The following is a 23,688-nucleotide window of genomic DNA, read 5'->3' as shown; positions in this document are numbered from 1 at the left end:
TTTATGCGGAATGCTTAAACATTCTTTTCTCAGTACTATTGAACGTAACACTGGATGTTTTGGGTTATACCATGGTTCCAATTCTAGACAAGCACGATGAAATTTTAGTGACTTGATATAGACTTGAGCGTTCATTCAACATACGTTATATCTTTACGTGCTACCTGTGGGATAGCTCTTTTAAGGTCTTTTCACCATTTAGCTTCCGGGATGTTGTGCTCGTTGTCTCAAGTCGTTCTATCCCTATACGTGTATTGGGGTTAATTTAAAATTGCGACAATTAGAAGCTAAGTAGAAGACCCAAAAAATAAATTGGAAACGTGAGAATGAATCTGTCTTAAATGAGTTATCCCGCAGGCAACATTTTACTTCATTATTGTAGAATTTCGTACAATTTTTAATAGCAACGAAGAATTTCACCTAAAGTAAACGATGATAAAAGGGAAGGAAATTCTGCGTTTTCCGGGTCGAAAGTCTTGCCACAACAAAACTCTTCTAAAACTTTGTTATGTAACATTGACATTGACCGTGTCTCGAGGGTGTTGTTCCCCGTAACGATGGTGTCCTTTGCTACATTATATTGGCTTTTATTCATATCGAAATTAGATTAGTATAACCAACCACTTCAACAAATGCCATTGAAACACAGTCTATCGTAAATTTTTATATTTTCATCGAGAGATATATTTACCCTTGTTGTCTGTGGAAACCTGGAACATGCCCTACCTATCATACTGTATGTTGAGAAAATAGAACCATTCATAATCTACGATACGTGGTTTTCAATTCAAATTTCCAACCTCCTTTTCGTAACGCAACAATCACAAGCTTGACTGCCTGCTTCCGTATGATGTATGGAACGTTTACCTGCTAAAAACATATTGCCGTGATAGGCTTGGAACTGAAAGCATGCATAAATAAAGTTATTGCTTGTTCTACCAAACTGAAAAAGTAGAATATAGTTGTCGCGAAAATTCCTTCGCTACTGATACTGAACACATAATTTAAGTTTTCAAAATTTAAATTTCTATACTTATTATACGTGTTATTTAAAGACAGTAGAGAATAAATTGTATAGTAGTAATTAATGGGATACTCCGGGCTAGAATGTTTTTTTCTTTTTAATAGAAAAAACGCATAAAAAATTAACATATCAATTAGAACCATGTTTCTATTTACAATATTGAAGAAGATATGAGCAATTAAGTTTCCGTAATGTCGCGCAATGGACATTAGACTTTAGGCTTTCCCTCGAAATACTGTTAAGTTCCCATATTGAGGCTTGAACGCATGCGCGACAACGTACGCTCTCTTGCCGTGAGGGGCTAAGTGGTAACCATGGTAACCGGGGAACGGCACAGTACCGTTTTATGAAAGGGGACTACGAGCATCCTCCTCGGTAGAATTCAGGAGGGGCAACTTGGAAGTTCCAAGTCTTTTAGCTCTTAGTCATAATCAGTATCATCACACATAGTCGAAAATATGTTGTATCAGCGTTTTCTAAATTGCAATTGGTACTATCAGTTTGACTAAAGTTGAACGAACCTTTTGTCTTGAGAACTTTGTGTTATTGAAATAACCTTAGATAGGACATTTTGACTCTGAACGACAGTAAGGCTCGTACCAAATAAAAACCGATCATTGCTAAACAGCCCATGCCCGTCTGTATCGACTATTCTCAGTTTTGAATGCGTACGCATTCCTCAAGAGCTCGTGTTTGAGAAGCACTTTTTCCCTTGGTATACTTACCATTATATTAGTCATGGTTTCATGGCTCGAGAAAAACTAATTATTTGGAATTAGAGCGTGTAAATATTAACGACTCCCTGAACTTTCAGCGAAAGGCAGGTAGAAAATTCGGCTTTGTACCGTTGAATATGTGCAAGTCTCTATTAAAAATCTCTTTCAAATAGGCCTTCTCTTAAAAAGTTATATTTAACACTTGTAGCAAATCTATTATTTATTTAATATTTAAGAGTTGATTCATTCACTTTAGAGGAAAGCAGTTAGATTTCCTAAGAACAAGTTGGCAAAGGAGATGTTTATTGGCTAATATGAAATTTATGTTACACTCTTTTTATTTGTATATACATTTCTATACATTAGTTTGCGTAGTTTTATATTTAGTTTGAAATGGCTATCTTCATGCGTCCGGTATTCATTATTTGGTGAGACGAACCTGCTGGTGCAGTATACTAAGCTGGGGAATTCAAAAATTAACGGTTGTTTCTCCCTGATTTTTTTTCTTCATGTAGTAGTATATTGGTCTTTGTAATTAAATGCGAACGCATAGACTGGTCGACTAGAAGACCGAAAATTTGTGCCGATGATGTAAACTTCACAAGCGCTTCAGAAGATGGTGTGTTTCTAAATTTAAGCAAAAATATACTGCACGAAATTCATGATAAAACGTTCTTTGCACATAGGGAAACCGTTAGATGTATACGTTCAAATAATCATCCTTGACCTCTATGACATAAGTGAAGAAAGAATGGTAATTATAACGAGGAGGCTTATTGACTTCTGGTAAAAGTAATCCAGTGCTGGCGTAAGACATTTCAATCAGTATAGTTTTAACCTGGGCACCCATTATCAGAGGGCGATTTCCACACTGTATTTGTTATATTTCTACAACTTGATTCCGTTTAGCAATTCGGTATTCAGATAAGTTTGCTTCTAAAGTGGAAAGATCCTTCTCTGGATTTGAGTAATTTGACGATTGAGTACCCCCAAACCATCCCGTCGTACGTTTCAAGTTGCTTATGGAAACCTGACATTATATTCTTCAATTGCAAAGACTCCCTTTTGATTCAAGATACGGTTCCAAATACGGTGTACAAAATACTTCCAACGGGCAGTGTCTATCATTATTGCAGGTATTTATATTCATGTTTTGATCAGATATGCTTATTAATTTGATTCCTGTCGTTTTTAGGTACCAAATGACGGTGAACTGCGACATGGATTTTAAAGAGTATCCAATGGACAAACAAGTTTGTTCCATCAAGTTAACATTTTGTAAGTTTACGCGTGGAAATGGCGGGCTAATAAATTATTAAAACACGACACTTACTCTTCGTTTCAAGTTTACAGCAGATCAAGAGAAGCTAACCTCTACTGGATGAGCGAGTCAAGGGATAATTTGTCATATCCGAGCATAGTTCTACGTCCTCATGTTAAGGTTACTCAATTCAAAATGGAAACTCCAGTAGCGGAAACCACGGAAGTTCAACACCAATCGGGTACGTAAGTCGGAGATTAGTCAGCGTTTTACAAACTAAACCAGGAATAGATTTAATTTTAGAAGTAGGAATGGAGAACGGTTAGAATTATCTTCAGTCCGACTCGTAGCCCAGTATAGCGCCCCTCCCTCCAACAAGTTACGAAAAGTTTAATTTATCTTATTGGCTCAATTAAACTTCGTTTTTGATGCCGTTGCTGATAGGGCCGGCGAATAATACGTAATTAGTTTTTACTTCTGTCGATATGACCCGCACCTTCTTTCATACCACCCCCCGTCCCGTGGAAGGGGGTCCGGGACTTTGACGCGCGCCCAGATTACTCTGTTCTCCATTCCTACTTCTAAAATTAAATCTATCCCTGACTAAACCTAATATGGATTTAATATTTTAGGAAACACTACGGAGCTAATTTGTAAAATCACCTTTGTTCGACTGATCATGTCAGCACTTCTAAACACGTACGTCCCGAGTCTTCTCGTGGTTTGCCTTTCTTTTGTATCATTTTGGTTGGACGTTGACGCTGTGCCGGGACGCATTACTCTCGGTGTGACGTCTATTTTGACACTATCGACTCAAATTGTATCCGCAAGGAACGCATTACCTCCAATTAACTATATGACAGCCTTGGACATATGGCTGTTTGGATGTTTGTTGTTGGTTTTCTTATCATTAGTAGAGTTTACATTGGCAAATTCTTTTGAAAGAAGGCGATTGGTAAGTTTCTATTGTTAGTAATATTGTTATTATCAATACATTTCTGTATCGTATTATTCTTTTAGAAACGAACCAAACCAATTTTCAATGATGTTAGTCAAACAGATAATGATAAAGAACTAATGGAGAATGTTAAAGTTGGCAGTTTGACAACAGATATGAGCACAGAGTTCAAGCTTGGAAGATGCTGCAAATTAGGAAATAGAGAATGTTTTGAAGACCTAAATATTGATAAAGTTTCTCGATTTGTATTTCCAACAATTCTGATATTGCTGGCTTCAATCTACTGGATTGTGTTTTTGCATACAACAGGACAAAAATGAACTCGAGAACTGTGGGCTATGACGCGAAGTTAAGAAGTTGATCTCCACTACACATTTGCGTGTTTTGAGAAGTCAAGCCAAAACTCGCGTTATGGCCCACGCATACGCTACACGACGCTTCAAAACACGCTAATGTGAAAACTGACACAACACGAACTACTTCGTACGCTAAAAGAAGTCTACCTTGATCTGATAATGGAGCATAGTAGATGATATGAATTCCTGCACTAAGAAAAATGTACACAAAAATTAACTTATTGAAAAGATCCTTAGAAAGTCAGTTCACTGGCAGCTTAATTTCTGACTTTTGGAAAACAAGTTTATTAGAGATTGTAGACAAAAATGTATATGAACTGGAAGATATGAAAAATTTAATAATGGAAAACGTATTTAATTTTGCTCAGTATTACTTGGTATTTCGATACTACTAAAGGTGATTCTAACTTTACCATCATCCCGAAATACTCATTTGCTTCAAACTACATAAATCACTCCGTTGTTCAATTTGAAGAGACCGTTTACAAAGTCAGTGGTAAAATATAGTCCGGTGATTTACCATGGACTATATACAATAGTTCTCGTTAAATGTTTTGGAGCTACTTCCGGCACTCTGTTTCTTGATAGAGACGTGATTATTTTTGTCTAAATATCATTCTCTGCCTCTATAGAGGATATACAAATAGCAAAAAAACATTTTTCAACAAATAGTGATCAGTTTTGTACAGAAAGATATCAGCCAATGGAAAAAACCCCGGAAATAAATAGTAAACATTTAGCGACATATTCCCTTATGCATTGGTAAAGGCTAAAGTGTCTACTCCTCTACTATATATCCTCTATGGACTGGTTGAACCATTATGTTGCCTCAAGACGAAACATCCGGTATGTGGAGGACAAAGGCGTTAAATATGGCTTCGAAATAAAGGAATTTGCTGGACTGGTAGCTTTTAACACCTATCTAAGGTTTTTAGGGCTAATTACCGCGTTTTATAATATCAAGCAGACGAAAAGGGTCTATTTGAGTAAGTTTATTTTAGGGATATTTTTTTCAGTTTAATTCTGTTAGATAAAATAATCTATATAAAAAACTGCCTGTTGTCATAAAAAGTAGAAAATTTTTTTACTACCTACTAGTGTTATGAAGTTTCAAGTGATGACGTTGTTACAAAAGTTTAAAAAACTCGCTCATGCATTTTTTAGCCACATCGTAGTATACGATGAGGCTCTTAGTTTGACCCGAGCTGTAGTTGTGGCCGGGGTTGTCGCTTTCGTTATCGTCAGATTTTAGCTTAAAAGGATCTCTATAGTACCTTAACCCACCAATAGGGGTAGCTCAGCTCGGTTAGAGACTTTATTTTAATTAAAATTTTTCATGGTCGCAGCCGGGATTCGAACCCGGGTCGCTCGCGCAGCAGTAAGACACTTTACCACTGAACCTTGAGGGCTTGAAAGAAATAGCGAGTTTCTTCCTTTAATATATCTCTAAAGGGTCGGGAATGAGGGAGGTCCCTATTTATTTGTGGGGTCGGATACTTCTGTATTTTTGGGGTCGGATACTTCTCAATTTGTGTCTTTTGGTGTTTATATTTCTTTTCATTTTATTTAAGTAGATTACGATGTGGCTACTATTAAGGCCCAGCCCTTGGGCCCTCTTGTTTTTATTCATTTAATATTTTTTTTGCGTATGCAAAAGCCGATGACTCATTCTGTTAAAAAAGCTGTTTAATTTATCTCTTGTAAACGGTCTCAGTAGCTCTTCAAATTTCACAAGAAACGGTTTGTTTTTGTTGTGTGGTTTCGAAGTTAAAGTTTTAAATATAATAAGAAGTGAGAAGAACTATTATTCCGTGCATACGGTACGCTTATCGCGCAAGCAATTTCAGCAGTTAATATTATCTTAACGCTCCTGTGCTGGACTAATCTGATAATCGTATCCAACTCCAAGCATCAAGATTCTTTGGAAATGTGAGTGTAAACCATTAATTTTGAGGGAGCCTTATTTTAAGTAAATTTTAGTTGTTTTAAACGGTATATTTCATCAGAAGTTAAATTAACCACATGTGATTGAATATGGACGTTACGGTACGTTTACACTATATCTATTCACAAGAAATAAACAGTCTCGCCTAACTAGTTAGAGCTGAAAAATTTGATGAAAAAATATTTCGTTGGCCTAAAACGGTTTCAAAATCTCAGAAGAAAATAGTAAATGCAAACGAAAAATAATTATTAATACCAATATTTTTGAAAAGGGGGCAATTTGAATAGATATAATAACCCACTATTATTCAAACGTTACTATTCTAAAATATATACGCCACTGTCGTTGAATAATTGAACATACTATTATTAATTTAAAAGTAGTGGGCTACGCGCTACGATGGCTACAAGGTCTTGAGCGGATGGGATTAGTAAGGTTTTTAGTATGCGATGAATCGGTTGAAGGAATTGAGGTTTTTTGGGAGGTTACGGAAGGGGTGTTGGGGTCAAGGCGCGTCCGGCGAACAGGGGAAATGGGCACTTCTTAGGTGGGATCAAAGACATGTGGCGTATTCCCTCAATCGTTGTCGCCCAGCAGCTTGGCTTACATAATTCAAACGTTTCAATATTATCACTGAGACCATCCCCGGCCATGTTTTTCGTAATATAAAATTAAGACTTTTTAAAAATTTATTTTTTTAAACTACGGCATATATAGAATTAATGTAAGCTGCATTTTTTAAAATGTATATAATCATGGTAATTACTAAAATCGTAGTGCGTTGAATTTAGTTCACGACAAGATAAAGTTTTAATGGGATTGGTTTTTTATTCTTTTATTTGCATGCAATATGACATCTTTGGGTTGCATCAAAATTGTGTGCATGTATTCCATTGGTATCTGTAACGATGCAAAGTTATAAGTCCATGTTTTACAGTGAGGAAGAAATCAGACCAACTATAATTGATCAGAAGATACTGAGAGTTACTACGAGCAACGATTTATACAGTGACCGGCGTTGGCGATGAAATTTTACAGAAAGCTCCCTTTTCTAGTACACATGGGGGCTGAAAATTGTTTCCCTTCTGAAGTCAAGAGGTGATGAAATTAGAGGGGGGGGGCATTTTTTCAAAAGGGTATTGACGTCAACTTAATTATATCCGATCCAAGTTCGAATTTAAAAAACTTTCAAAAGCCTCTGCCTATATCTATTTTTTGGCAGAATTATGTTTTCTCCATCTTTCTTACTCCCCCCCTTTTCCTTTGACCAAGCTTTTATTTTTTTTTTTTTCGACGTACATCAGGAGACTAAAATTCAGCATAACGCTTTGCTATCGGAGCCATAGAATTATTCATCGCAAACGGCGGGCTGGTAGATGCTACTGATTTGAACTTTGTTGGGATTATAGGCTTCTGCAAATATTGACTTAAAATCGCGATGCTAGTATTCTAAACTATAAGTTGGTCTGATACTTTCTCAAAGTTTAAACGAGAATTGTTATGTAAACATTGCAAGACTTGCCTTCGTTTTTGCCGATGGTACAAATTCAAATTCTTTTAAAACGTATAGAAGGCACATTTTAACTTCCAACAGCGCAAATCTCATTGCAACGCAATTTCTGGGTCCAGCCCCGAATGGTAGATAGGTATATGAGTTAGCGATAGCTGCCTTACTCTCACCTAAAAACCTGTTTCAGAACAGTAAATAGTACAACGTGATTTATTGAAAAATTTTGTTGTAATTGAACTATACCTCTCTGGTTTGAATTTCTCGGGTTCAGGAAAAAATTCGGGATCAAAGTGCATGGCCAAAGTCGGCACTTGAACTAGCATTCCAGCTGGGATTGTAATTCCAGTATCTCCTAGCTTAAAATCCTTGATACAAGTTCTGTCTAATCTATATTCGGCAAAGTGAAATTGATTGGTTACTTCATTTCGTTCAGCCTAACAGTTTGTCTGCTCTTTAGCTACAATAGGCTAATGGGAGGGCCAAAAAGTGAGTGTTACGCTATTTTATGAAAGATTTCGTGGATTTGTTCGAAAACATATGAAAAAACAACTACACAAATATCGATCCTCGATACATTATTGTAGTTTTAATTGTCACCTAAAGTTTAATCTAAAGGAATTTAACCCTTACTCGGCTAATGTTTGGGCAAATGAGTAATAAACGGAGTTGGTGTTGACCTGTTTGCTGGTGGAGAATGACGAAGTGCTTCATCTATGGCAGCTCCAATATATTTTGCCTCAAAAGCAGCTTCCGCATCAATACTTTCCTATTTAAATATTGGCAACATAATAAGATTTAAATAGATTCTGTTTCAATTTTGAGTTTTCACTTACTCTGTCTTTCCATACTCTGTCAACTTCTTCTAACGCTTTTTTCTGACATTCGGGATTAGTGGCTAGGAAGTAAGTTACTGTGGTCAAAGTCGTGGCAATAGTTTCGTAACCTCCGATAAAGAAAATGACAACTTGTGCTAAGAATTCGTCTTTGTTCAGGGCTAAGTGTAGTAGATTGACAAAAATGTATAACCATTTTTAAAGTAAAGCCAAGAACAATGGCAGTTTTGTACGTTTTCGTTTGATTTGTTCTACATTCTTAATGCTAGGATCTGCATCTTCATCAACTGCCTTAGATTTCATCATATTATCCGCATTGTCATCTTTAAGGCTGTCCATCATAAGTTGGAGAAAATCGTGGTGAACCTTTAGGAGTGTTAACAATTATTATTAACAAGTTGGGAAAGTAAAATAAACCTCTCCCAGTCGAGACGCAATTAAGAGGTTTTTCTCAAATAATTAAATATAATTGATATTAATATTAATTATTTCAATCATCATTAATTTAGCTTAATTCTAGTTAAATCGTTTTAAGAGACTTATTCCTAAAATCATGAATAACATTTATATGGTTCGACTGATATGACTGACATTAACTGTACTTATTGATTTATATCCTATTGGTAGTTTGGTGTCTATACAATATCTTCTACGTAGGTACCGATCCTATTGACTAACTATATAGTTTTGTCTTCGAATATGAGCCATCTATTAAAATGGTGGCCGGACAACAAACCCTAACATTCTAAATGAAAAACGTAATCAAACGTCCTGGCGTGACAATTTTACGAACATTTTAACCATTTTACAAATGTATTTGCAATAAAATGCAGGGATAGTGATTAAGTCCGTCTTCGTCACGCAAGACAGGAGAAATTTTTATGGCTTTTAGAATTTGGTATTTCCTACTTAGAGGCCAAGTTAATTGGGGTCGAAATAATTTAGGGGGAACATATCTGGTGGTCTTAAGATAATTATCGGGGTCTCAAGAACCTCCTTGGTGACTTTAAAACCCCCTGGAAGTAAGATAAAAACTCTTGGAAGGTAAAATAGACTGACAACCACCTCCTGATTTAACATATAAATTGGTACCTCTTTTGCTTTTTCTCGTCTTTTAATAATTTCTGTAATAAGTTCTTTGAAGAAGTCAAGTGACTCTTTTGCAAAGAAGGAATACCCGAATTGGCGAGCAAGTTTGGGCATCAGAACTTTAAAATACAAATAATTGAAAGTTTTTTTTTAGTAAGCTGCATGCTTTCTTCTCCACGCTATCATAATCCTTTGCTTTTAACTAACTTACTAGTAAAGAGTGTTTTCAAACCGAGTTTTAACGTGAAAACTTCCTTAGCGTGCTTCACAAATTCATTGTCAGGATCGTCGAGTGAATTTATCTTTGTTCCATATGCTACATTGGCTATTACGTCCAAGGTGTAACTGCCATACATTCTTCAAATGAAAAAAGGATTTATAATTAAGTGTTTCGTTCTGTTTTGCCACAAGTGGCAGAATTAAAAGTATTAAGGCCCATTTCAGACTAGACTAAAATCGGTCAAGTCGCTTTGCTCACTTAATTAGACTGTTCACACGTGTCAACGGCTACGTAAAAGATTCGCGGGTTAGTTTGAAAATTTTGTAGGGCAGTGCAGAGATGGCACCACCTCGTTAGGCCCTTTTCTTAGCCATAGCTCACTCGATCCTGCCTTACTGACGCATGATTTTAGTTAAAGAGGTCAGGCTCTACTACTGGCCATATGGCCAGTTTAAACTAATATGCAACTCGTTTTAAGTCGTCTACTCTCACGTCTTAACAGGGAAAAGAACGTACCGACGTGACCGAAACGAAATTAACGAGGCTACCGTCGGGAACATGAGATTTTACTCTAATCTGAATTGGCCTTCGGAGTTATAAGCATACCTCTTACAGTCGACCTCTTCCCCGTTTTTAGTGAAAATTTCAAAGTTCTTAACGCAGTTTTTGGCGCAGTCGCAAATGAGTGGTATCATCTGGTTAAATAATTTCAGGGAATAGTTACATTATGTTGTTAATAGATTCCAACCGATTGAAGTAACTTACCTTTTTTAATCTTCCGGTTGCGAAAGCTGGCGTTATAGTATTGCGTAGGTTTCTCCACTGCTCGTTTCCTTCTATGACAGAAATCATGTTATCCATGATCGGGTCACCTGTTTTCAAAACCTTTTAATGAAAATGTTAAAAAAAATTGTTTAATTGATAAGTATTCTCGTAACCCTGAAGCTTTTACTTTCCAAATTTTGTTTGCCATTTCAAGCTAAGGGATTAAAAACCGGTACTTTCGAATATCCCTCTTTGAAAAGGTGTAGGCAACACTTAATATCGGGACATAGAAGATGGTTGCCCCATAGCCGTCTTTAGGCACTCTCATGATACACAAAGACTAGAGCGCAGGCGCCAAAAAGCGAGATGGAAAGCAAAGTTTTACCCCCCGTGTCTTTCCCTCTTAGTTACATCGAAGAGGCAATTCAATAAAATTATGCTTATTTAGGGATAAACATTAAGGGTGAAATGTTACGATTCTGGAATAGGACTATCTTCACTGACTTAAAGGGTAGGGTTTCTCGAACCCAGCTTTAGTAGCTCATCCTCACCACTTCTAATGAACCTTCAGCTAGTGTTAGCATAAGTTTATAAGATATGTTCCGTAAGTTTGACACTACCAATACTTCGTAATGCTAGAAGCTTACTAAGAGCTAGTTCAAGAACGACGCCAGAATTGATTAATTACATTCTATTTTGCAGTCCATCTTCCTATTTAGTCTGTACTAAGCCTTTAACTTCACGAGAATCTATGACTTTATCACCCACGTCACTTCATGACAAGCTCTCAGTGACCAGTGACAAACGTATGGAACATATCTTATGAACTTACTGTTTTACTGTTATCAACCATGAAGTTTAGCTTAATGTGACTGTGCCTAAAGAACAAACGAACTTTTTTCTCAAATATATTTAAGAAGATCGGCATACTCACTCTTCTGGTTGAAAACGAGGCGAAATTTTTCACCAGAATATCTTTCAAAAGTTCGGGTTCCGCAATATATATTACTGGGTATATTCCATTGTATGTTCTGAAAATGACAATACGGTTGCTTTCGCATATGCACAATATTCAAGCATAATGAACAGACATACCCAAAAAGCCTTCCATATTTCTTATAACTATCTCTATCGACTTCGCCAATACTCTCCTTATTAAAAATAAATAATTTATAAAATAGGAAACATAAAGTAATTATTTTACGGAATTAATAAATGATCCATTAATCTGATATTGCATTATCGACTTAGAATCGAAAAATTTCTCCAAATTTACAATATCGATAACTGACATGAGTGAAATAGTATACCTACTCCTCCAAGTAAAACCCTTAAAGAAAGTCCAAATAATGGTATTGTTTTAGCAGTTGTTATGGGTTTTCCAGCCCAGAAATTATATTTCCAGAAGTATATCCTAAGAATAAATTGGATTTTATGACGCAAAAATTCGAATTTTTATTTGCTTCAAAATTTATCAATAAGAGCCTTAAGTCAAACTTACCAATAAGCACTGTACAACGCAATAAGAAGTCCAATAATTGCCCCAGTAATTTGGAAACCCTCAAACAAACCCATCTTATGAAGTTAACTAAATTTACACTATAACTTCTTATTACTCAAACTACATAATCACTCTCCTTTCTAATCGTTATCGAGATAATACCATAGAAAAACGTTATCGTCTGTAACCGACTTGACAAGCGGATGGTTAAATTTGTATTCGCTCTCTGGAGGCCGGGAATGAATTGAAACAAGGTCAGAACAACCACTGTACTCTGCCTCTACACTTCTTCTGATGTTTTCTTTTCAAAAACTAAGCGCCCTTACCCCTCCTCCCACGGTTTACGTTACGCAATGTAATATTTCCAAACAAAGTGCAACCAGCTTCCATAAAAATCGCATTAAACGGTATGATTATAAATCTTAACTCTTCAAATATCGTGCGAAAGATCAGTATATTGCAACGTTATACGTTCAAAAAGTGTAATTCCCACACTACTCATAAATATTCTTGATTTTAAATTTAATCGCGCCTTATTTCCACTTATTGCTTAATCTTCTTTTCTTTTTCTCTATTGAAATTCTGAATTAGTGTTACCGAAAGTTACTAACCGGTTACTAACAGACATATGTTATATGAAATCAAGGTATGTCCTTATTATTCTAATAAATCATTTAGTTAACTAAGCTGAAATATCTGAAATTTAATTAAAATTATTTATAAAATTGTAGTAAAAATCGGGTATGTTTCGGTTTTCAGTACCAATTTTAATATTGTTTTTTTTTAAAATAACATTTTTGTATCACAAAAATAAACAATTTTTATATTTGAAATATTAGTTTCTCCTTTTCACGTATAAAATTACATCCTTAGGTTGTAACAACACAGAATTAACGTATTCCATCGGTATCTGTAAAACAATAGTATAAAAATATAACTCTCTAAATGCAAGTTTTAGATAAAAAAAATTTTCGTACGGAAACTATTAACTAATGAATATTTCAAAATGGATTCATTTGTATGTACATCTACAATATTAGGATTAAATAAGCTACGAGTTTTCACAAAGGCATCAAAGCCTTGGACCTCTCTGCGAACATGACGATAGGTGGCAAAGGAATATAATTCGTAATACCACCACTAGTACAAAAGGGTTTAATAGCCATCTACCTGTTGTCCTCTTCCCAGAGAAGCGAAAAGTCTACGAATCTTTAAGATTAGACTTATGTCTTTAATTGTTAACGGTTTTGAAATATTCATTATATTACGCGCTCTTTCGAATAAAAAATATGAAGTAAAAAATTACGCACTTTGGTTTTCTCAGAAGGTCTAAACTCAAAATTCTTCAAAACGTAGAGAAGACAAAGCTTGACTTCCATTAGGGCAAGTCTCATGGCAATGCAATTTCTTGGTCCAGCTCCGAATGGTAGATAAGTGTAAGAGTTCATGATGGCTGTTTTACTTTCACCCAAAAACCTACGGAGTAGAGTAGTAAATCTCAGTTTTGACGATTAGGTTATATGGCTTTATGTTTAACCTTTCTGGTCTAAACTCCTCTGGTTCAGGGAAAAACTCCGCGTCGTGATGCAATACGAAAGAAGGGATCTGTACAATCATTCCTTCGGGGATAGTCACGCCAGTGTTGCCTAGTTGATAATTTTTGACGCATGTTCGTTCAACTCTGTCAAAAGTGTTGACATCAGTAAAAACAATTGCTTGAGGCTCAATGTAGTTTTAAAGAAGCAGGGTTAAACAACAAGGCTTCCTTGGGCGCTCGTTATATTGCAAGATCCCTTTTAAAGGAGCAGGGATAGGCAATAAGAGACGGGTCTTATTTACCAAGATGGAGGTAAACGATCTACCTTCAACAGTAACAACATAATAACGTATAGATTTAGGACAGTCAGAAAATTAATGGGTGGAAATAGTAACTGGGCTATGAGTTGAACTGAAGTAAAAGTTGACTGTTATTTATTTCTGCTTCTTCAAAAGTAAGTGTTGGCCTGTTCCTTTTTCTTCCTTACTTAGTCGTGGGAGGTGAAAGCCTTAGTGCTTCGTCTATTGCTGCTCCGATATATTTTGCCTCAAAAAGAGCTTCTGGATCTAAAGTGTTCTGTACGTGAGATCGACATGGAAACGAAATAAACAATTAAGAAAACATCAACCATATTAAAAGTAAAGGTACATTGCAGCCTCGGGGACCACATTTTACACCAAAATTTTGCCCATTGCCAAAATGTGGTGAAAAATTTGACTATCATTGACAACGATTGGTTTCATTGGTTACATACCCTTCCCTCCCATATTCTATCAACTTCATCTAAGGCCTTCTTTTGGCATTCTGGGTTCGTTGCAAGGTAATATGTTACGGAAGATAAGGTATTTGCTGTTGTATCGTATCCGGCCAAAAAGAATAAAACAGTTTGGGCGATAACCTCGTCTTTGGTCAAAGCTAACGAAAGAAATAATAACATTCTTAATGTGAAACCAAAAACGGTGTATGAGTATTAGACACATACGTTTTCTTTTGAGATCTGCGACACTAATTTTTTTATCTGGATTGTCATCATTAGCGTTTTCACTTTGGTCTACTTCCTCAGCATTGCTTTCTTTAAGACCGTCTATGAAAATTTGCAGAACGTCGTTACGAACCTATATTGAATGAAGTTAAATTTTCTACCGGTTGTCTTTAACAATTTGAAGAGGCTTGCAGTCTCAAACTTAAAAGCAGAGTCCTCATTTTATATTTGCGATGGGAAGGTGAAGTACGAAGAAGTACTCCATGGTTTAGGGTTTCACTGTATGACGAATTTCAGGTGGTAACTATGATCGTGAGCTTTCGTTCAAGTTTGCCAGCCCCTTTTCTATTTGACTAATACCTCTTTATTAGCCTCTCTCCTTTTTATAATCTCAAGAGTGGTTTTCTTAAAAAATTCCAAGGGTTCATTCTTGAAAACTCCGACATCGAAAAATTTTCTGACCACGGGAAAAGCGACTGAAAATAAGATTCTTTAGTATTGTGAGGGACTTAATATCGTATTGAGAAATGTACAAGATAAAGCTAGTTTCCAGTCTATTTCCGTAGAGAAAACTCTTTTGGCATGGTAAACGAATTTGTTGTCAGGATCATTGTGAGAGTCAAGTTTTGTACCGAATGCGACGTTTGCTATTACATCCAAAGTGTAACTTCCATAGAGCCTAGGACCAAAGAAGAATTAGTCTATACCTAGGATTTAAATTTGAGCCAACATTGGAAACCATTTCACTACCGAATTTTACATATTTTTCCCTATTGCTAAAGTTTTCTATTGTTAAATTTATTCCAAATGGTTGAAGAATATTAAACGTAAAATTTCTTTACGCAATGAAAAGAACGGGCTAAGATTAGTTGTTTAAGCCAAAAACGCCAAGATACACTAATTTAACCGGAGATGTTGACCAGTTGGCTTGGTTACCACTAATTTGAGACGTTCATGAGATTTTAAACAAATCTAATCACCATGAAATGGTTCGAACGTATTGCTATCGTCCTAGCTGGTTCACTACTATTAAGGTTCAGTAATGTATTGTAAATTTCTTACCGTTTACAATCAACATATTCCCCATTTCGTGAATATTTCTCAAAGTTCTGAACAACTAGTTGCGCGCAATCGCTTACAAGAGGCAACATCTATTAGTCAATTGAAGAAATATTAACTGTAATACCTAAAAGAAACTGCTATATTATTTTACGTTTTTGAGTTTTCCCGAAGAAAAAGCTGGGGTAATCGTATTACGTAGATTTCTCCATTTATCACCACCTTCCACATTGGAAACCATGTTGTCAACAATGGCGTTTCCCATTTTAATAGGCTTCACGTTAAAAACATTTAATATATTGGTATTCGAAACATTCTTGAATTTTTGTGATGTTAACTGAATTTGTAAACTGAAACTTACTCGCCTTGATGAGAAACTACTGAAATCTTTTACTAAAATGGATTTTATTAGTTCTGGTTCCGCAACGAAAATTATTGGCCGCTCTCCCATGTAAGAGCTAAATAAAATGTTAAGGGCGATAGAAAGTAATTACTAAACTACAAAAAAATCCTTACCCAAAAACTCTGCCATATTTGGAACATATATTTTTGTCCATCACGTGAATTTGCTGTTGAAATAAAGGTATAAAGATACGTAAAGCAATGACAAACGTTAATACACGACCAGAAATATGTGGAGACCCTCATTTCCCAAACGTGGAATAGATAACTCTCTACTTTGGCGGTATAAGCAGAATGGGATAATAGGATAACACTCATAGCGAATTCCACTTACTGCTCTCGGAGCGCTCCCATGGAGCAATAAATATAGGAGACCCTGATTTAGCAAAAACAGTCTTTAACGAAGCCGAGAACTACTTCTCCCATTTATATGGCTCCATGGGAGCGCTCCGCGAGCAGTCAGTGGAAATCGCTATCAGTATCCTCTTAATACTTAAGTTATGTAAAATGATTCTTCCCAGGCTCACACAGTTGTTTGCTCTTCTGCTAATCAAATTTCAGATAAGCATCGCACCGTGGGGTGAATTCCATAACTGTTTGGTAATAAATCCTCAGCAATCAACCCACAACCTCGTCTTGACGCTGGACAAATATCCACAAGGGCGTCTCGGCTAATAGATTAATGATGAGGGAACTATTTATTGCGTATGTGATTCGGTTTAGTAACCTTGCTCCAAATGTAAAATGATGTTGGGAAGAATCATGTTACAATTACCCTTCTTTGTGGTACATTTCTCTCGAAGAGAAGTCTTATATACTTCTGGTATAGTAATTATAGCAAAGATGCTGTAGTCGTTTCAACATGTGGTGTTATGGTCATTACTTAAAGTTAATTTCTTGAAGAAACGCGATTCGCCCTGATATATATACTATGTTTTTCAGTAGGTCCAAAACTGATTTTCTGCTATTTTTCATCATTTTTGAAATTGTCAAGATTCCCATGTAGATTTAGACTAAACAATAATCCCATTAACAGTAATTAAAATTAATTCTTATTCACAATTTGTCACTTAATAACACGCCCCTTTCTTTGCGGCTTTTGCGCATTTCATGCTATGACAGATATGTTATTTGTATATTTTCTCGTTCTACCTGTTAATATAATTACTATTCAATGATATATACTACTCACGCTTCGAGAAAAAATATGGAAAATAATGTGAAAAAACGGTAGCGGTATTTGTGATTTAGAAGGAATCGCTTTATCAGCCCAATAACCTTTTTTACGGTTAAAAATCCTGAAAATAATATGGATTTCAAAACGAAAATAAATTTAGTACTATGTAAAATAAATGTTATAAAAACCTACCAGTAACCCGTAAGAAACACAAATATGAAAGCTAGAATAGCTCCGGTTATTTCAAATCCTTCTAAAACACCCATTGTAGTTGTTTTTGCCGAACTGAACAACTTGAAATCAACACTCCTACTGATGTCAGAACAAAAAGAAAGAATGTACTCGTAAGTTAAGGCTTATATGATATTGAATATGCTATCTTTAACAATACAAACATCTTCTCAATCAACAAAAGCCTAGTTGATAAGGGATTATTGGTCACGAGATGAGGCGTCGAATCAGAGCGAATAGATAGTGAAAGACTAACCCGTTATCAAGAATTATACAGGGTGTTTCTGATAAGTTTTCCATAAATTAAAGGGTGTGTTCTTAGGGTGTAAACTGAGTGGACAGTTTCAAAGAGCATGGGGTCTACTGTTGGGTTTTGTTGCCTCAACCCGGAAGCAACGGACATAATTTAAAAAGATTCATTTCAGTTTCATATTTTTGTCAGAATGATATGCTTACGATGCTGTGAATAAATTCAATAAGTCAAATCTTAAAACAACATTTATTGTGAAACAAAACAAGCTTTACGCGAGTGTCATCATAAAAAATTTAAGTTTTCGTTAAAACATTCATATAGACATAAGGCTTTTTGCTAATTTTAAGTTCAAAATGTTGGCGTCACGGTAACTAATTCAGTTTCTTTTTGTAACATGTAGAATAACATCTTTTGGTTGCAGCATCATTGATTTTCGAAATTCCAGTGGATTCTTTAACAAAAAAAACACCAAATTTTAATACATTTTAATGCATTTTAATGCATTTTGTGTATCAACCTAATACACAGGGTGTTTCTGATAAGTGTGCCATTAACTAAGGGGGATGTTCTTTGGGCGGTTTTGAGTCAAAAATGTTCTATGACATTTTGCCGTCAGGACCACTGTTTTCAAGTTAAGATTGGAGTATTTTACGGATGGCTCCTTAAATTTAACTAAGAAACTTAAAGACAATGATTTCTAAATTAAGGGGTTATCAATAAAACACTCAAATCATAACTGGAAAACAGTGGCAAGAAGAGCAAAATGTCATTGAACGTTTTCGACTCCTAGTCACCCAATGAGTATCCCCCTTAATTTATGGCTGGCTTATCACAATCAACCTGAGTTAACTCACTTTGGTTTTTGCGGATGGGGACAATTCAAAGTTTTTCAAGACATGAAGTAAACATAACTTCACTTCCATCAGAGCCAATCTCATGGCTATGCAATTCCTGGGTCCCACGCCGAATGGAAGATACGTGTACGAGTTAGCGATGGTAGTTTTTCCTTCATCCAAAAATCTATTACCATAAATTTGGAGGTTAATTTGAAAGTAAGCAACGATTTAACCATGATTTCACCTTTCTGGCTTAAATTTCTCGGGTTCTGGAAAAAATTCAGGATCACGATGTATGCAGAAGGTTGGAATTTGAACAAGCATGCCGCGTGGTATTGTCACTCCAGTGTCTCCAAGTTGGTAGTCCTTGACGCAAGTTCGCTCAATTCTAATAAATGTGTCTATATCCATAAAAGAGGCATAAACTAAATACTAAATAAACATACCTAATCGCTGGGGGAACAAGTCTGAGTGCTTCGTCTATTGCAGCTCCAATATATTTTGCTTCAGAATAGGCTTCAAAATCAATAGTGGTCTAGAGAAATTGTATAATATTTAAATGTCTTTCCTTCCAAAAAAAGTCGCGATGTAAAATCTCTTTTTAGTGGAAATTATTCTAGTCCCTGTCCATAAATGAGCAAAGAAAGCTTTCGAGCTTTTACCAAGCCTTGTCGATAATATTTTAGCTACGGTAATCCTCGTATTATAATCACCTAGATCTGACTATTGTTACTTTTGTCCTATATCTCTTGTTTAATGGTATTTTATTAAATTTACTCTGTTTTTCCATATTCTGTCAACTTCCTCCAAGACTTTTTTCTGACACTCTGGGTTGGTAGCTAAGAAATACGATGTCGATGTGATAGCGATGGACGTGGTTTCGTAGGCGACCAGGAAAAACATAATCGTTTGAGCCAAAAATTCATTCATTGTCAGAGCTATAGTAATTCAACCAAAAATTTAAATTATTGTTTAAAAAAAATTATTAAAATTTGCGTATTACGTTTTCTTTTAATTTCATCGACACTCTTTGCAAAATTTTCGAACTCATCGTTTATGGTCTTCTCGGTTGTGTCTTTCTTGGAATCACCACTGTCCTCTTTAAGACTCTCCATCAAAATTTGCAGTAAATCCTGTCGAACCTGTGCCAAAGAATAGTTGTTAACTTAGTGTAATATTATGAATTTAATCGTGAACACTATGTAGGAAAAATAGAATAGGCGCATAAAGTAACAGATGTTAGCTCTAGTACCAAAATTTAACGTTTGGATTGCCAGTATCATGTACTATTTTCTATAAACCTATGACGTCAAAAAGCTCTTCCCTGATTGGTTAGTTCCTGTAGGCGGTTGAGCGGAGGGTAGTTTGCTTCGCAGTTTACATGTCGCCTACAGCCAAAGGCAGGTAATTGTTAATGAAGTGCACTTTTGTTTTTATATCTATATACTTTTGCTTCCACCCATAAGTGTGCTACAAGTGACTACACTTTATCGGACTTCGAGCAATACATTTCTAACCGACCCCATCTTGTCGCTGTGGGAAGTTGGCATCAAAATCCTCGTAGAGCCTGGTCCTGTCTTTGCCTAACATTTCCTTCTAGTCTACTCTCAAAAGCAACAATACGAGACTCAAGATGAAAAGTGACAACCCTATCTTAGTAGTCACTTAAGTGTAATTATAATTATTTATTTTAATTGGATTATTAAGTTTTCAATTAGGCCTATGTATCGTTATTATTCCCTCTCGAGAATGTTGAGGTGGTGAGACTTGGGGCTTTTATTTTAGGTGGGTGTATGATTAACTAATTGAATTTACTGAAGTAAAATTGGTGGGCGTATTGGGTTGAAAATGGTTCCAAATACCTCGTTGTTGGTTTCTCTTCTTCTTACAATTTCAAGCGTCAGATCTTTGAAGAAATCTATGATTTCTGGAGGAACGAAATGTATGCCTAACAAACGGGCAAATTTAGGTAGCATCACTGAAATAAAAATAAATCATCGATTTTGCGAAATTGCTTTATTTTTTTAAGAAAATGGAATTTACTTGAAAAAACTTGTCTAAAGCTAATTTCCTCGGAAACGACTTTCTTAGCGTATTGCACGAACTTATTGTCAGGATCATTATGAGAGTCAAGTTGGGTACCGAACGCTACGTTAGCGATGACATCCATAGTGTAATTTCCATATAATCTGAACCGAAGTGAAAATTTAAATTTTTCTTAATTTCACCAAGGGTTTTTTGCTTTAAACACTTACAGTCTGCAATCCACAGGTTCCCCATTTTTAGAATACTTTTCCATATTTTCAACCACTAATTTTGCGCAGTCGCTAATAAGAGGCATCATCTAAATACATGTTTTCTTTTAGAAATTTGCCTAGACGTCTTCAAGGAAAGGTTTAAGTAACATAACACTATACCTATAAATACATATGGTATTTTTCTAACTATAAAATGAAACATATTCAAACAAATAAATGATATCTTTTTACAAAATAATTTAGCATTTAAATAGTCTTAAAAACGAGGACTACTGTGATATCCGCCATTTGTTTAGTGGCGTCTGCTGAACCGAACCTCTTTCCCTTTGGAATTGGTTGAATTCTCACAGGCTGAGATAGATGTAAGGGTAAAGGGTTCGATTTAGCAGACGACATTAAACCAATGGTGGATGGCGCAGTAGTCCTCGTTTTTAAGACTAATTAAATGCTAATTGTTTTGTAATAGGAGATAATTTATTCCTTTTTAATATTTTTTTAAGGTATAATGTTACGTTACCTGAAACTTTCCCTTTGACTAATTTATTTACTATTGGACCAACCTTCTTTAGTCTACCTGATGTAAAAGCACGAGTCAATGTGTTTCGAATATTTCTCCATTTATCATCTCCCGGGATTGCCGAAATCATGTTATCCAAAATGGGATCATCAAAAGAAAAAACCTTTTAATGCAAATAACAAATAGGTGATCTTTTAATGGCTTTTAGTGAAATAACAGTTAATCAATAACTAACTCTTCTGTTGGTGAAGCTTGAAAAATCTTTCACGAAAATTGATTTTATCAATTCTGGATCAGCAACGTAGATAATGGGGTATGGTCCTTCGTATGTGCTAACCCATAGCAGTATATAATTAACGTGAAAAATGGTTAAAATCGAAATAGTAAAAGATTTACCCAAATATTCGCCCATATTTATCGTAAAGTTTTTGGTCAATCTCGTGAATTCTCTGAATCAGAAAATTATTCATTTAAAAATTTTTATTGTATGTGGTTTCGCGAATTTTTTGACAAATTCCCATTTAAAGGAAAAGTTTAGGTAACTTAACATTATGCCTTAAAAGAACATTAAGGTATAATGTTATGTCATCTGCCTTTTTATTTTAAACCATCACGGCTAACGTATCATTAATTTGACATGTTTCGCAACTCAATATAAATTACTACCAAAACATCAAACTGTATGGGAATTTTGGTCCGAATGGGAAGATGTCGGAGTGGTTATATATTTTTAAATTTTTCTAACTTGTCCTAATAAAGCTCCACCGAATGTTCCCACAATAGGTATTGGCGAATCTGATGGTATTGGTTTTCCAATCCAATAATTGTGCTTTTTTAAATAAATCCTGGCAACATTTTAGGAAAAATGTAACATTTAATGCGCTTCGCCGAGTGATAATACATTATTTTTAGAGCAACACTGCATTTTCAAAAAGTGCAATCAATTTTACATACCAATATCCACCAAGAAACACGCAAATTAACGCTATTAATGCCGCAGTAACTTCCAATCCCTCAATAACAACCATTTTTGGCCTCAAACAATCCCGAGAATAATATTAAGTACAAAATATGCGAAGAGTTTAATACTGCCACTAGAAAATATAATGCCAAATACGAGGAAAGTTTTGACAATGTGACAGAAATAATTTTTTATCGTACGAAATTCATACACTTACGCACAGACTATCTTTTAGATAGAAAATGTAACGGCTTTAAGTCTAAGCTCTTACCGTTTCATCTTTACAAAAACAAACTCAAAAGCCGTGTGTCTCTCCGTATAAACAACTCGGTGACGGGTCTGTTGCGAAACACTGGGTAGCAGTACATCTCTCAAGGTTATAGGACCGGCGTGTATAGTTAGGTTTGATTATACTAATCAATTTTAGGGCGGAGTTTAGGTACAAAGTTAGGGAGGGTTGACAACCCACATTCAGGGTCGACTAGGGGAAATGATATAATAATAATAGTTTGTTATATTCTTCGTGGAATGTTTAAACAGGAGCTCCTTTGTAGATACGAGAAACGTCGGACCTGGCGTGGAGTTCCAAGGTGCTCAGTGACTGTGCACGAGACCAGCAGATAGCTTAGCGGTGTAAATATGTTCTAAAGAATATAATCAAGGACGATTAAGCATGTAGTGGGCGTCGTAAAAGTTTAAAAATATATAAAAACTAAATAAGTGTGGGTTTAGACTCTGGAGAATGAATGGTTAGAGATACAACAAATTAGTCGTATTCTTGTGAATAATTACATAATCCTGACGATTTTATTGACGCATTTAAGATTCCAAATTGACCTATAACAGAAGGGAGAAGGGTAGAATTAATGTAGTTTTTAATGAACTTTTTTTTTTCAGAATGGCAATTAAAGCAAAGCAAAGCAAAAAGAATAGAAAGACAATCAAAGAAGAACTCTGATAATATCAGAAGTAAATGTTATTACTACTGGACTACTGTGTAAAAAAAGTAGATTCATAATCTACTGTTATCAATTACGAAAACGTGTAATACTAACTTAAACAACTTTTGGTAGCTGGAGACGTTTCACGTAAACTATAGAGAATAATTTCAATAGAACGCCATAAAAAGATAAATAATAAATTTTCCCTAAATCAAAAATAATTAAGCCCTACAAAAATTAATGTACGTGTAATTAGCTGGCTATGGAATTAACTTCATTGAAACTCCAAATTGACAAATAAGAATTATGTATTTATTATCATAATGAAATATTACATTCGAGCGATGTATTATTTT

At 35.4% G+C, this 23,688-nt stretch overlaps 3 protein-coding genes across 4 annotated transcripts; 1 reads left to right on the top strand and 2 right to left on the bottom strand.

The window, feature by feature from the left end:
* Positions 1-307: 307 nt before the first annotated feature.
* LOC149588222 (glycine receptor subunit alpha-3-like) lies at positions 308-23,406 on the top strand. Of its 2 annotated transcripts, XR_016380026.1 has the most exons (9): positions 308-2,168; positions 2,256-2,359; positions 2,427-2,494; positions 2,650-2,876; positions 2,936-3,018; positions 3,087-3,242; positions 3,634-3,956; positions 4,022-6,244; positions 23,289-23,406. XR_016380026.1 is itself a non-coding variant. In XM_089863030.1 (8 exons), exons 1-8 carry the CDS (start codon positions 2,134-2,136, stop codon positions 4,277-4,279), a joined length of 1,254 nt encoding a protein of 417 aa, XP_089719156.1. In that variant the 5' UTR covers positions 308-2,133; the 3' UTR covers positions 4,280-7,355. The 2 variants fall into 2 exon arrangements, 1 of the variants encoding a protein (XP_089719156.1); XM_089863030.1 differs by lacking the exon at positions 23,289-23,406 and having other exon boundaries at positions 4,022-7,355.
* LOC149588224 (cytochrome P450 3A30-like) lies at positions 7,609-12,491 on the bottom strand. Its single transcript, XM_089862890.1, has 14 exons — positions 12,179-12,491; positions 11,992-12,091; positions 11,773-11,828; positions 11,612-11,708; positions 10,678-10,797; positions 10,519-10,607; positions 9,904-10,049; positions 9,696-9,811; positions 8,837-8,969; positions 8,604-8,764; positions 8,448-8,536; positions 8,014-8,157; positions 7,783-7,948; positions 7,609-7,686 (listed from the first exon to the last, which is right to left on the bottom strand). Exons 1-14 carry the CDS (start codon positions 12,250-12,252, stop codon positions 7,609-7,611), a joined length of 1,569 nt encoding a protein of 522 aa, XP_089719016.1. The 5' UTR covers positions 12,253-12,491.
* Positions 12,925-22,704, bottom strand: LOC149588223 (uncharacterized). The gene is made up of 29 exons (XM_089862889.1): positions 22,609-22,704; positions 22,385-22,524; positions 22,176-22,275; positions 21,827-21,879; positions 21,666-21,762; positions 21,474-21,593; positions 20,911-20,999; positions 20,699-20,844; positions 20,518-20,633; positions 19,659-19,797; positions 19,433-19,593; positions 19,102-19,190; positions 18,900-19,043; positions 18,674-18,839; positions 18,023-18,026; positions 17,528-17,690; positions 17,351-17,456; positions 16,273-16,325; positions 16,118-16,214; positions 15,911-16,030; positions 15,760-15,848; positions 15,231-15,376; positions 15,058-15,173; positions 14,698-14,830; positions 14,470-14,630; positions 14,203-14,291; positions 13,716-13,859; positions 13,489-13,654; positions 12,925-13,088 (listed from the first exon to the last, which is right to left on the bottom strand). Exons 2-29 carry the CDS (start codon positions 22,456-22,458, stop codon positions 13,014-13,016), a joined length of 3,156 nt encoding a protein of 1,051 aa, XP_089719015.1. The 5' UTR covers positions 22,459-22,524; positions 22,609-22,704; the 3' UTR covers positions 12,925-13,013.
* Positions 23,407-23,688: the final 282 nt, after the last annotated feature.

The sequence above is a fragment of the Phalangium opilio genome, unplaced genomic scaffold, assembly GCF_054372755.1.
Source record: "Phalangium opilio isolate 3A_F unplaced genomic scaffold, DU_Popi_V2 ptg000662l_1, whole genome shotgun sequence".
NCBI lineage: Eukaryota > Metazoa > Arthropoda > Arachnida > Opiliones > Phalangiidae > Phalangium > Phalangium opilio.
Note: the sequence above shows the minus strand (reverse complement) of the source record. Positions and strands in the feature narration are given on the sequence as shown.

Excerpts from the sequence above, each read along its gene's own strand:
- LOC149588222 (XM_089863030.1), top strand. The coding sequence starts at position 2,134 with ATGGCTATCTTCATGCGTCCGGTATTCATTATTTG. Across the intron at positions 2,360-2,426 it reads CACAAGCGCTTCAGAAGATG|GGAAACCGTTAGATGTATAC; the intron begins GTGTGTTTCTAA and ends CTTTGCACATAG. Across the intron at positions 2,877-2,935 it reads AGTGTCTATCATTATTGCAG|GTACCAAATGACGGTGAACT; the intron begins GTATTTATATTC and ends TGTCGTTTTTAG.
- LOC149588224 (XM_089862890.1), bottom strand. The coding sequence starts at position 12,252 with ATGGGTTTGTTTGAGGGTTTCCAAATTACTGGGGCAATTATTGGACTT. Across the intron at positions 11,829-11,991 it reads TAAGGGTTTTACTTGGAGGA|GAGAGTATTGGCGAAGTCGA; the intron begins GTAGGTATACTA and ends ATTTTTAATAAG. Across the intron at positions 11,709-11,772 it reads AAATATGGAAGGCTTTTTGG|AACATACAATGGAATATACC; the intron begins GTATGTCTGTTC and ends TGTCATTTTCAG.
- LOC149588223 (XM_089862889.1), bottom strand. The coding sequence starts at position 22,458 with ATGGTTGTTATTGAGGGATTGGAAGTTACTGCGGCATTAATAGCGTTA. Across the intron at positions 19,594-19,658 it reads CGATGAAATTAAAAGAAAAC|CTCTGACAATGAATGAATTT; the intron begins GTAATACGCAAA and ends GAATTACTATAG. Across the intron at positions 16,326-17,350 it reads TCCATATTTTTTCTCGAAGC|CAAATTCACGTGATGGACAA; the intron begins GTGAGTAGTATA and ends TTATTTCAACAG.